General features: G+C 41.7%; 2 protein-coding genes across 9 annotated transcripts in view; one reads left to right on the forward strand and one right to left on the reverse strand.

The window, feature by feature from the left end:
- FBH1 (F-box DNA helicase 1) overlaps nt 1–14,027 on the forward strand; it is a 214,528-nt gene that overhangs the window by 81,513 nt on the left and 118,988 nt on the right. The window lies entirely within an intron of this gene.
- The window catches only part of IL15RA (interleukin 15 receptor subunit alpha), a 60,645-nt gene that overhangs the window by 29,742 nt on the left and 16,876 nt on the right, over nt 1–14,027 (reverse strand). For all 6 annotated transcript variants that reach the window (XR_008299889.1, XM_053225225.1, XM_027073349.2 and 3 more), the window contains exon 2: nt 1,152–1,346. Coding sequence is in view for 5 of the 6 variants with exons in the window: in XM_053225225.1 (XP_053081200.1) it covers nt 1,152–1,346 (195 nt within the window). In the remaining variant the exon portion in view is untranslated. The remainder of the gene's footprint in view (nt 1–1,151; nt 1,347–14,027) is intronic.

Here is a 14,027-nt window from a genome sequence, read left to right on the forward strand (position 1 = left end):
ACCTCTGCCGGCTTCAAGCTTCCCCACCCCTGTCAGCTTTCATAGAACTGAAGAGAGGTCGGGCCTTGCTCTGGGTGAGGCTCTGGCTTAGGGGAATGTTGTGGCTGGTTTGACCTTCTATCCAGACCACTCATGCTTTCTCCAGAAAGAAACACTCGTGTGTTCTCTGGAGTAGCACTTTCAGTTTCCTTCAAGGTCTCTTCCTTTGCATTCACAACTTAGCCAACTGTTGGGCACAAGGGTCCCAGCTTTTGGCCTGTCTTGACTTTTGACATGCTTTTCTTTCACTAAGCTTATTTATTCCTAGTTTTTTGATTTGAGAAGAGATGTGATTCTTACTTTCACGTGAACACTTAGAGGCCATTGTAGGGTTATTAATTGGCTTAACTTCCATATTGTTCAGTCTCCGGCAACAGGGAGGTCCGAGGAGGGGGAGAGATGAGGTAGGAGTCAGTCGATGGAGCACTCAGGATACATACACAACATCGGCTGATGAAGTTAACTGCCTTACATGGGTGTGGGTTGTGGCACCCCAAAGCAATTACAGTAGGAACGCCAAAGACTGTTGATCCCAGATCACCACAACAAATATGAGAAAGTTTGAAATACATCAAGAATTATCAAACTGTGACCTAGAGACACAAAGTGGGCAACTACTGTTGGAAAAATGGCATCGACAGACTGGCTCGCTTGAGGCAGGATTGCCACAAACCTTCAGTTCATAAAAACAAAACAAAACAAAACACACAACTATGTGTAAAGTGCAACACCGCAGAGCGCAACAGAATGAGGTGTGGCTGTAGTGAATGTGGATCAGGGCTCACTTAACATTGCTACAACCCGCAATGTTGACCTCAGGTTCATTTTCTAGATGATGAACGAAGTTCCAAGACAGGAAGGCCCTTGCTCAGGGTGGTGCGGGGCCGAGCCAGGGTTGGAACTCAGAATCGTGTGACCCTGAATCCTGTACATTTCCCACCCCCAGAGGTGTTGTTTAGAGGCCCAACGGTTCAGTTAACCTCAGACTTCCACACAAACGTCTTGTCCCCCTCCCCCAAGAGACAGGCTCCCGCAGCCTTCCACACTGCCTTCCGCTCTCTGTACGGTCTTGGCGAGGGGGACAGAGAGACAGCGCAGGGCCGTGTACTTACTGATGCACTTGAGATTGGGAGTTGTCCAGTGGGCAGTGTTGGTGGTCTTGTTGAGCACGCACTCTGTCAGGGTGGACGTCCCGGCTTTCCGCTTGAAGCCAGGGTTACAGGTATACCGCTCAGTGGAGTTCAGTGTGTAACTCTTGACCCGGATGTCTGCATGTTCCACAGACGTGGGAGGAGGGCACGTGACGCCTGCAAAGGTGCAGACAAGAGAGGAGAGGTGACCACATTTCAGCTGGCTCAGAGGAGCTCCCCAGGGTCACTTGGGTGGCACTCAGCACCTTCGAGCCAGGGACTGGCTCTCCTGGGGGCCCCTTAGGATACACCCCACATTCCAAGCATGTGGAAAACGTTCAGTAAGGGCTCTCATCGTTTAGAGGCCTCCCAGGAGCCTTGCCTTAGGCGCTCGCCATCCAGCATGGCTCGGGACTGGGGAGCCATCAGTGGCTTCTCCCTGCCCTCCCCTTGCTATTGGTCTTCCCGGCCCACGCAGCCCGGGCCTCTGAGCTCTCTTGCCTGAAAACAGTAACAGCCCTGGGATTGCTCTCCCTGCTTGTTCTCCCTGAAAGCCTTTCATCCGTTTCTGTAACACAGCCAGGTATCTTCAGAAATGCATATGATGGCTTCACTCTTTCCTGGTTGCCCGCTGCTCTTAGGATAAAAACTCACATCCTCAAGAAGTCTTCAAGGCTCTGCTGGATGGGGCCCCACCTCCTCCCTGGCTACTCTCCCCCTGCCCCCCACCCCCGGCCACTCACCATGCCTACCGCTCTCCCCAGCCCATCTCCTGCCATCCTCCCTAACTTGAACATGACTTTCTCAGGAAAGCCTTCCCTCCCTGCCGCTCCCCCCTCAAAGCAGCCAGGTCCCATAGTTCCGTGTTCTTTCCCTGCGCAGTCAGCTGCCTTCAGGGATGTATGGAAGACACTGAGATGTTATAATGTCTGTCTGTCTCCTAATGTGCGCTGCGAGCTCTAGAGGGTGGGGGCCACATCTGTTTTGCCCGACACCACCCTCCCTGAGCCTAGTACAGTAACTGGCAAGAGAAGGTGTTCAAGAAACACCTGTTCAGAGAATGACATTCATTATGCACATGCCCTTTACCCCAGCGATTTCGCTTCTAAGAACTTTCCCGACAGACATGCTGGCATATTGATGAAGTGAGTATGTACAGAGTTATTGATTATAGTAGCCAGTATCTGTGTGAACTACCTCGCATGTGGTCAGCAGGAGACTAATTTAGTAACTTACAGTACAGCTACTCCTGGAAGAAGTGCTAGTCAGACCTCTGTAACAGACGAAAGGGGGCTCTTTATCACTGAAGTGGAAAGATCTCCCAGATACACTGTTACATTGGGAAGAAGACGAACAGAACCCCGTGAGTCACTCGCTGCCATCGGTGAAAAAAGAAGAAATGGTACCTATCCACGATTTTTTTGTCTGTACGTAAAGTCTCTGAAAAGATGCAAAAGACTATTAACACTGGAGGAGAGACAGCTGAGGACACGCTGGGAGTGGGAGACTTTTTCCTGAATGCCTTATCATAGCTTCTCGCTTTTTTCCTTTCCGTACTTTCTGAATTTGTAGTAGTCCAAATGTTTTACCTGTTAAAAATGCTTTTGAAAGTTTTTGGAATGGTCTGTTGCTTCAGCTGTTTTGTAAATGGATGTTTTTCCTTTTCATAGATTACATCTATGCCAGGGTGAAAATTGAAATAGTTAAGAAATAACCAGTGCCACCGAGATGCTGACCAATTGGGATGGGTGCGGGCAATCATGGGGGCCGGGCGGCTGGCCACTGGCCACAGATGGAAGGCCACACTGATGAGGGCTGGCAGAATAGTAGTTGTGCCCAAATGTTACACACTGTTTAAAATACATGAAATTCTTCATAGTGAAATAAGTTGGGGTGAGGGATTTTGGGGTACCCTGCCATAGGAACTCAGACCTCAGTTGAATCCAGGGCAAGAGAGGGGTAAATCATGCCAAGTGTGAGTGTTCACTGCTTCTATTGTAAGATGTTGCCTGGGAAATAAATGTGAGAAATGCAGAAGATTCTAGAATTAGGTATTTTTGGCTTTCTCTGAGCCAGTTAAGGCAGCTTGAGGTAAAATTGAATCCAAGAGGTTTTGCAAAGCCCTTGGGAGGATTCTGGGCCCTCTTTTGGGAGACAACCCACCAGTCACTCCCAGCAGACTGTGGGTGTGACGAAGTGCATGCCCAGTGAAAACTAACATACCTTTTGTCAGAAGAATGGTACCAAAAGAAGGTAAGAGCCAGAGCTAGACCGATTCAAGTTTTCTCCAATCTGTGCTACAGTGTTGAAAATGCCCCCCACCCTTTCTAATTAGAAGTTGAAAGATTTGAGCAAGATTTAGACCCTAAGATTTTCTTCGGTATGAAACTTACTGGTTAAACCCCATGTCCTGGGACTTGCCCGACCATGTACATTGATTTCATTTTTGTGGCACCTCTACAGAGAGGTGCTCAGTAGATCTGCAGGGTAAGCTCCAGACCTGGTCTAATGACTTGAGGGCGTGATACCTACTGAAGTTCTTGATCCCCATATCTGGATATATCCCAGGAACACACAGTTATAGTCTGCAAGTCTGATGATTTAACTACTTGAAAATACTGTAAATGGCCCAAATCCCAAATGGATGAGGTGAGTTCAGTCACCTGTCCATAGTAGACTTTGGTGCAAGGTCTGAGGGGGACAGAATCTGGAAAATGTAACCATCTTCTGTAGCTCTCCATGTCATAGTGAGGATTCTGGATTCCGGAATGTGAATCCCCACCTGTCCCAGAAAATGTAATGACTCTCTGATCTTAACCTGGGCATTGTGAGTGGTGCTGGTTTCCTTCTGCATCCTTCAAATAAGCCAGTCTAGTTTGATTTACCCAAATAGTGTCTGTGTTTGCTTTCCTGCAATCTGAGACTTCTTTTGGTTGGGCAGGATCTGGGGTCCGCTTTGGTAGCCACGGGCCCCCAAATGGCAGCTTTCTCCTTCCTTTTCACCTGCTTCCTGTGGGCTGGCCTGTCTCTTCCTAGGAACCCTAGCTTTCAGGACTAGCCCCCTGATTCCTCTGCCCAAGTCTTGCTTGTGTTTTCCTGCAGAGAGCAACCCCTGGATTGCCACACTCCCCAGCTGCTCACTTAGGTTTGGACGTCCAAGAATGACCGCCAGAATCACCAGGACATGAACTCACAGCCCAGGCCCCTTATGCCATATCCCACCGGCCAGCTGGGCTTCTTTACACATTAGAGTCAGAGGGATCCCCCTCCGAATTCAGAATGTGGTCAGAACAGTCTGCTGTAAATGCCTGGCAGCCTGCAGGTAGACCAGCCTGCCAGTGGGTGAGCTGTTGGGTTCTCCCTTCCTCCTTCAGGAAGTAGGCTCTCCCGGCTGAGGCTCCAGCATGCCTCATACCTGAGCCCACCTGAGCTATGACAGCCCCATGGATCAGTAAAGCCCAGGCCTTACTGTAGTCTTCCTAGTCTCAGGAGAGGAAATGATTGTTTGATTTTTGTTCTTAATCCAGCCACTGACTTTTAAAGCCCCATCGATAATCTAGTCTTAGATTTTGTACAATATAAGATACATCTGTGCTGTTCTTTACCACTCCATGCTGGTAGTCTCAATGCTCCCTCTTCATTTACGTGGCTTCTAGAGTGGACTCGAACATTTTCTTTTCCTTTTCAGTGAGGTCATAAGATAATCTTGATTTAGACGTATCAGTTTCCTAAAAATACTATTTTCTTACTAATTTCTATACACAAAATTAATAGGAGAGAAGAAATCTGTCTGCTTAGATTTACTTCCTTTACCATCCCCTGTCTTCTCTCTCTCTCCCATCTGGTCTTTGGATTGTATCTTGTTCTCCTGAATCCCTCCCAGAACATTTTTATTCACCAGGTAGTCCTCAAGTTCCATTTTTAAGTTCAAGTAATGTTCTGAATCTATTGATCTTCTGTCTGTCATCTTTTTTTTCAGTGTCTGCTGTTTTCTGTGTTGTTTCCACATTTGATATTTTTCTCGGCAGATTGTTCTACATCTTCTAAGTCCTAAAATATTCTCCTCCATTTAGAATGGTGGTTTTCAACTTTTAGCATTTGTGGCACGCTTTGAAATGAAACATCTGTGACCTGTCACTGAGGGGGATTTAGAAGGTCAAGGCATTGGTGACCATATCAGCAAGAGTTATAAAGAATTGATGCTACGGTAGAAGGGCATCAGTGCTAAAGTGTGACTCATTTCATGGCCCCTTGGAGCTGGCTGCTATGTGTGTGGGCAGTTTATTGAGTCTATGTGAACTCAGAGTTCTTACAGATTTCAAAAAATATGCAGTCTTCTCTGTAATCGCTTGACTTATTCCCCTTATCTTAGATTCATGCCAGATAGTACCCCTCTCAGCTCAATACACCCCTTCTGCCAAATGCCAGTGTTATTGCAGGTGTATTCAGTTTTGCAGCAATGAATCTGACACAGCAACTAGGACAGGGTTCACAGGAAACGTGCCATGCACACAGTTGAGAACCACTTCTTTGAAAGGAGAAGTAAACCAGGACAGACACTGAGTAAACAGTGACAAGTTTATAGCCTCTACAGATTTTCCTTGAAAACTCATCGATGCTGTTAAATCAGAGGGCAAAGGTCTAAAGGCACCGTCAATGCTCTTTTCTTCTTGATAACCTCTGGGAACCAGTCATCATCAATGAGAAAGACAAACACAGCCCAGGTTTCCCACTGTTGGAAGAAGAAGTTACAACTATGGAAAGCGGGGGAGAGGATGACTAGAAAGTGCCCTATGATGTTAAAGAGAATTGGGACCAGCGATATCAGAACGTAACCATTGTGTGTGTGTGTGTGTGTGTGTGTGTGTGTGTGTGTGTGTGTTCATGCATGTGTACGTGTGTCTGTACATGGGAATGTGCATGTGCAGATGTGTGTGTGTTTGTGTGTCTGTGCGTGTTCCAGCTCTGTCCTCTTACAATGCTTAGAAGCAATGACGTATCAGCACTGAATGTACTTGGTGCCCAGATCTTGGTCTCCATCAGAAGAAACCATGGCTACTTGAGGAAAAGGCTGAGTCCAGGGCTAGGATGGGGAAGGCATGCCAGAGGAGCCTGGAATACCTTGTACCAGAAAGTAAGGAGATACTCAAAGAATGATGGTGACATATCAAAAGGATATAGGGTGAAGGCTGAACTGGCTGTCACTGGCCACACACAGGACCATTTGAGTATCAAAACAAAGACAGTAATTATGACAGATTATGGAACAACATAAAACAAAACTCTGTAAGTCTGAACTAATATAAACAAATAAATGCATAAATAAGTGAGCAGAGGGAGAAGAGAAAGCCCTCCTTAAGGTATAATTCTAAATAATAGAGAAAGAATGATGGCATAAGGGAAGAAACAATGCTAGAATGAGCGGATTGAAGTTTGATAATGGACAGGACATTTATATAGTGTGGCGGATTCCACTGTGTCAGTTTAGCTAAGTGGGACACGCATTCCTCAAATCTCCTCCCTGCATGGTGACCAGTAAGCCTGTGGCACAATCACCAATCCTCGGACAAATCAAGTTCATGTGCCTCCTGATACAGTTCACTGAGAAGGACACAACATCACACCTGTGGTATTTCTCCCCCAGATCCATAATCTGAATCTCATCATGAGGAAACACTAGTTGAACCTAAATTGAGGGACATTCTAAAAAACACTTGGCCTATATTTGAGATCAAGAAGGATAGAGAAAGGCAAAGGAAATGTTACAGACTGCAAGAGGCTAAGGGGACATGGCAACAAAATGTAACATGTGGTCCTGGATTAGATTCGGAATCAGGGAGAAAATGGCTAACAAGGGCATTATTGGGACAACTGACAAAATTTGAACATGCCCTGAATATTAGATAATAATATTGTGTCCAGGTTAAACTTCCTGATTTTCGATAAGTGTTTTGTGATTATGTGAGAGTGTTGTATTTTAGGAAGGCATGTAAGAGGATGTATTCTTAGGAAATATATATTGAAGTATATAGGCATAAAGGGGCATAGTGTCTCCAACTTACTTTCAAATACTTCAGAGGAAAACACACATACGTAATAAATATATAGACAGAGGGGTGATAAGGCACATGGGGCAGAATGTAAACAGTTGGTGAATCTGGGTAAAGGGTATTCAGAAGGTCTTTTTTTCCTGTTCTTGCAGTTTTACTATTAAGTTTGAGATTGCATCCAAATAAATAAGGTAAAAAAATAAGCAAAGTAAGTAACCAAACAAAATCCAGTTGGCGAATGTCACCCGGGTCCCTTTCTTTGAGGATTGCTCTGGAAGGAAACTCTAAGAGCCCTCGACAACTCAGGCCGAGATTATAATCTGGTCAGGAAAATGTTCTTTACGTATTTCCCTCCTTGTGGTTTTCACAGTGCTGCCTTTCCCTCTTCTCTTGTCCCTTAATCACACCTTTTAGAGTTCCTCATTCCATTTCCAGGGCCTAAGAGTAGTGTTTCCACTCTTTCCACGTTCAGTATTTTGACTGTGGCTTTAGTGGGTTGTATAGGTTCATCGTTGCCGTGTTGGAGTCTTCATTCTGCTACATCAGCTCTGTTCCTTACTGTTGTCCTTTTCATCCTGGGCCCTCTCTGTCAGTGATTCCTAAATGTGAGCATACAGTAGAGCCACCTGGAGGGCTTATTAAAACCCAGAGTGCTGGCCTGTCCTCCCAGAGCTCCTGAGTCATAGGTCTGGGGCAGGGCTGCAGAATCTGTATTTCTAGCAATATCCAGGTGATGGTGATACTGCTCATCCAAGAACCATGCTATATGGTGCAGGGTCTCTTGGCATCACCACAAGTTACTTTCTTGCAGGCATTTAAAGTTTCTCTTGAAGTTATCTCAACCTATGGTGTTGATTGCATCAGTGAAGGTTTCTTTCACAGGTTCTTCCTGATGTGCTCTTCTGAATTTCCCTTCTAGCAGTTTTTAATTGGACCCAATCCCTCCACCCCCATTTAAAAAATGTACCTACTCCCGGAACCTGGGCAGTCTGGCTGTGTCTTCTCTGCATCTACACACCATGCTACAGTTTACCCCATGAGAGGAATTGCATACACGGAAGTATGAATATCTTGAGTTGGGTGGCCTAGATTATAGGGCTCTGAGAACAGGGAAGTGATGCACTTTGCCAGCCCACCAACATGGGCTTGTTGGTGCTGTCTCTACATTTATTAAACACGTTGCCTAAACCAGCACTGGGGACATGAAGCACACTGGAAACTCCCAACTAATCCAGGGTCAAATCCCACTGATGGCATTGCTACAATTCCTCCCTGCCCCCACAGCAGTTCCTGGGCTACTCGTGCAACAGGTTATGAATTCTAGAAGGAAAACAATAAATGCATTCTACTTATTTAAAAAAATGTACCTACTCCCCATGCACGTGTGTGTGTGTGTGTGTGTGTGTGTGTGTTTAGCTTGGTAGTACCGTGGTTTAGTTCCATGCTACCAAAATCTTAAATCTATGTTTGTAGTGCTTTGCTATATGTTAACAAAGATGGAAAAATACTTAGAGATGGAGGGTGGGGTGGAATGGGGAGGAATGATCATAAAACACTCCACTCTAGAAATATTTAACAGTAGACCGGAAGGGATAGTCTAATAAAAATACTAGACTCTGCTCTATGATAAAATGTTCCCTCCTTCTGAGGGAGCCTGAGTTGACCATGGAACTTTGGATGTCCCAGGTAATATTACATTATTGGTGGCTGGAAAGTCTCCATTCAGCCATGAATCAGTGATGCCATAAATCAGGACACGAGAGATAAGAAGTCCCCAGAGGGAATGGCCAGGCAAAGACTGGATTTAGCTGGTTTTTCCTCACCTACCCCTTTCTTTCCTTCAGCAAAGTTTGCTTTTTGATGCTGACAGCATCGCTGTCCTCGGCCTGGAGAAACTTGTGAGATCGCAGAGTCAAGCTCTCAGCCTGTGGAGGACTCATGACCCCTCCCATGGGTGATTCTGAAACTTTGGAAGGGAAGGAGTGTCTAAGAACCCCTACCTCGCTCCAAACACCACACATACAGTTACTTTCAAGACCAGTCCATTTTGGGGGGGCTGCAAAGACATCTTGCACAAAATTGTATTTATCTTTTTGTAGCTGGCTTATTTTACTTTAGCATATTGTCCTTAGCACAGTCCATATTGTGGTACATTACACAGTTTCCTTTCTTTTTAACGCTGTATAATATTCCATTGGTATGTACATACCATATTTTGATTATCTATAATTCATTTGTTGATGGACACTTGGGTTGATAACATGTTTTAGCTATTGTATAGGCTGCTATGAACGTGGATGTACAAATGCCTCTCTGAGACCCTACTTTCAAGTCTTTGGGGTGGATACCCAGAGGTGGAATTTCTCGATCATATGGTAATTCTATTTTTAATGTTTGAGGGTCTGCTATACTGTTTTCCACAGTGACTACACCATTTTACATTCCCAACAACAATGCACAGGGTTCCTTTTCTCTACATGCTCTTGTTTTTTCATCTTCATGGTAGAAGATGTATCTCACTGAAGTTTTGGTTTCATCTCCCTAGTGATTAGTGCTGTTGAGAATATTTTCATGTGTTTACTGCACATCTTTTGTATCTTCTTTGGAGAAATATTTAATCCAGTTCTTTGCCCATTTTTGCATCGGGCCGTTTGTTTTCTTATTGTTGAATTTTAGGAGTACTCTATATATTCTGGAAATTAATCCTTTATCAGATATACAACTTGCAAATATTTCCTCTCATTCTGTGGTTTGATTTTTACTCTGTGGATAGGGTCTTTTGATGCACAAAATTGTAAAATTTTCATGAAGTCCAACTTGTTTATTTTTGTTGTTGTTGTTTCCTATGCCTTTGGTGTCATATTCAGGAAATCACTACCAAATCCAATATCATGAAGCTTTGTCCTATGTTTTCTTCTAAGAGTTTTATTGTTTTATGTCTTATACTTAGGTCTTTTATCCATTTTGTGTTCATTTTTGCATATGATGTTCTGTAAGGTTCCAACTTCTTTACTTTGCATGTAGGATGTCCAGTTTCCCTAGCACCATTTTTTAAAAAGACTGTCCTTTCCCAATTGGATGGTCTTGGCATCCTTGTCAAAAATCATTTTGCCATATATATGGTGTTCATTTCTGGGCTGTCTATTTCACTCATTTGTATGTCTCTCTTAATGCCAATACCACACTGTTGTGATTACTGTAGCTTTGTAGTAAGTTTTGATATCAGGAAGTATGGGTCCTCCAAGCTTTGTTTTCAAGATTGTTTTGGCTATTTGGGATAATTTGAGATTCCATATGAATTTTAGGATGAGTTTTTCTCTTTTTGCAAAAGACATCATTGGGATTTTGATAGGAATTGCATTCAATCTGTAGATCGCTTTGGGTAGTATTGACATGTCTTTCAATCCATGAACATGGGATGTGTTTCCGTTTATTTGTATTTTGTTTCATTTCTTTCAGCAATATTTTGTAGTTTTCATTATATAGGTCTTTCAGCTCCTTGGTATAAGTGTAATAATAAAATACTCCTAAGTATGTTATTACTTTTGATGCAACTGATTTTTGTATGTTGACCTTGTATCCTGCTACTTTACTGAATTCATGTAGTAATTCTAACAGAGTTGGTGGGTTTTTTTTCCTTTTTTTGGTGGAATTTTAAAGTTTTCTGCATATAAGATCATACCATTTGCAAACAGAGATAATTTTACTTCTTCTTTTCCAATTTGGGTGGCTTTTATTTCTTTTCCTTGCCTAATGCTGTGGTAGAACTTCTAGTGCTATGTTGAATAGAAGCTGTGAAAGCGGCATCCTTGCCTTGTTCCTGATCTTAGAGGAAAAGCTTTCAGTCTTTCACCATAGAGTATAATGTTCACCATGGGTTTTTATGTATGGCTTTTATCATATTGATGAAATTTCCTTCTCTTCCTAGTATTTTGAGTGTTTTTTTTTTTTAATCATTCAAAGGTGCTGAATTTTGTCAAATGCTTTTTCTGCATCGAGATGCTCATGTGTTGTTCCCCCTTCATTTTCTTAATGTGGTGTATTAACACTGATCAGTTTTCATATGTGAGCCATCTTTGCATTCCAGTAATAAATCCCACTTGGTCATGGTGTATGATCCTTTTAATATGCTGCTGAAATCAGTTTGCTAGTTTTTTTTTTTTAAGGATTTTTGCATTAATATTCATAAAGGGTATTTGTCTGTAATTTTCCGTTCTTACAGTGTCTTTATCTGGCTTTCCTATCAGGGTAATGCTGGCCTCACAGACTGAGTTAGGAAATGTTCCCTCCTCTTTAATTTTTTCTATCTTCTTGACAGGTTTTGGTATTCTAGGAATTTGCCCATTTCACTTAGGTTATCCAATTTATTTGTGTACAATGGTCCATAGTATTCTCTTATAATCCTTTTAGTTCTGTAGAATTGGCAGTAATGTCCCCACTTTCATTTCTGATTTTAGTAATTTAAGTCACCTCTCTTGTTTTCTTAGTCCATCTAGCTATAGGTTAGTCAATTTTGCTGATCTTTTTGAAGAACCTACTTTTGGTTTCATTGATTTTCTTGTTTTTCTATTCTGTATTTCATTTATCTCTGGTTTAATCTTTATTATTTTCTTCCTCCTGCTAGCTTTGGGTTTGGTTTGCTCTTTTTCTAGTTCTCTGAGGTATAAAATTAGGCTGTTGACTTTAGATCTGTCTTTTTTTTTTTAATGTAAACATGTATAGCTATAAATTTCCCCCTTAGCTCCACTTTCCATAAATTTTGGTATGTGTGTTCCCATTTTTATTCATCTCTAGGTCTTTTCAAATTTCCCTTATGATTTCTTCTTTGATCTTTTGGTCGTTTAAAAGTGTATTGTTTAATTTCCACAATTTTGTGAATTCTGTAGTTTTCTTTCTGTTATTGATTTCTAACTTCATCCTGCTGTGATCGGATTAGATATTTTGCATGATATCTGTCTTTTTAAATCTATTGAGACTTAACTTGTGGCCTAATGTGTGGTCCATCCTAGAAAATGTCCCATGTGGATTGAGAAGGATGTGTATTCTGGTGGTCTGTTATTAGGTACATAAATGTTTATAATGGTTATATTTTCTTTCCATATTGAACCTTTTATTAATATATAGTGTCCTTCTTTGTCTCTAAACTTTTTTTTATTAAATGATTTTTTAAACTTTTTAAAAAGTTCATTTATTTTGAGACAGAGAGAGTGCACACATGCATGCATGTGAGCGGGGGAGGGGCAGAGAGAGAGGGAAAGGGAGAGAATCCCAAACAGGCTCCACGCTGTCACCACAGAGCCTGATGCAGGGCTCAAACTCATGAACAGTGAGATCATGACCTGAGCTGAAATCAAGACCTGAGCTCAACCAACTTAGCCACCCAGGTGCCCTTGTCTCTAAACATTTTTTTTATTTAAAGTCTATTTTGTCTGATATTAGCATAGCCATCCCTGCTCTCTTTTGGTTACTATTTGCATGGAATATCTTTTTGCATCTTTTCACTTTTAATCTATTTTTGACTTAAGTTTGTCTCTTGCAGGCGGCATATAATCAGATCAAGTGTTTTATTCATTTTGCCAATCGTCTTCCATTCAACAGTTTAATCTATTTACATATAAAGGAATTACTGATAAGGAGGGACTTCTGTCATTTTGCTCTTTGTTTTCTACATACCTTTTAGCTTTTTTGTCCTTCATTTTTTGCATCACTGTCTTTTTTTTATGTTTAGTCAATTTTATGTCATGAAACATAAATTTCTCCATTTCTTTTGTGTATATTCTATAGTTATCTTATTTGTGGTGTCCAGTAATTCCTTTAAATGTAAATAGATTAAATGGGGTTGCATTTAACATCCTAAATTTATAACACTCTAATTTGAATTCATACTAATGTAACTTCAATGAGATACAAGAATTCTTTTCTTACAGCTCTGTCTCTGTTGTTGATGTCTCAAAGTTACATCTTTATACATTGTGTGCCCCCAAAACATAATCTAATAATTCTTTAAAACGTACTAATCTCTTAAATTATGTAGAAAACAATATTTGGAGTTACGAACCAAAGTTACCTTTTACACTAGTATTTTTTTTTCTTTATCCATGAGTCTCTTAAATCATGTAGAAAACAAAAAGTGCAGTTACAAACCATTATTGAATAATACCAGCTTTATGATTGCCCATGAATTATTTGCCTTTACTGAGCTCTTTATTTCTCCATCCAATCAAGCTACAGTCTAGTGTCTTTCTGTTTCACGTTGCAGAACTCTTTGAGTATCTATCACAGGTCAGGCCCAGTGGTAGTGAACTCCCTCAGCTTTTGCTTATCTGAGAATGTCTTAATTTCTGACTTTTGAAGGACAGTTTTTCTGGATTCTTGGTTGGCAGTTCTTTTCTTTTAGCACTCTGAATATATTGGCCCACTGCTTTCTGGTCTGCATAGTTTTTGATATATGAAAGTTATGAAAGTTATGAAATATGCTGATAATCTTATTGGGGAATCCCTTATATATGACACTTTGCTTCTCTCTCACTTTCAAGATTCTTTGGCTCTGGCTTTTGAAGGTTTGATTCTATAGTGTCTTGGGGAAGGTCTCTTTGAGTTTATCTTACTTGGAGTTAATTGAGCTCCTTTGAGGTTTATATTCATGTCTTTTATCAAATTTGGGAAATTTACAGCCATTATTTCTTGAAATATTCTCTCTGTTCCTTTCTTTCTTCTTTTGAGACTCACACAATGTGGGTCTCTTGATGGTGTCCCATAGATTTCTTAAGCTCTGTTTACCTTTCTTCAATCTTTTTTCTTTCTGTTT

Source organism: Acinonyx jubatus, chromosome B4, assembly GCF_027475565.1.
Source record: "Acinonyx jubatus isolate Ajub_Pintada_27869175 chromosome B4, VMU_Ajub_asm_v1.0, whole genome shotgun sequence".
Classification (NCBI taxonomy): Eukaryota; Metazoa; Chordata; class Mammalia; order Carnivora; family Felidae; genus Acinonyx; species Acinonyx jubatus.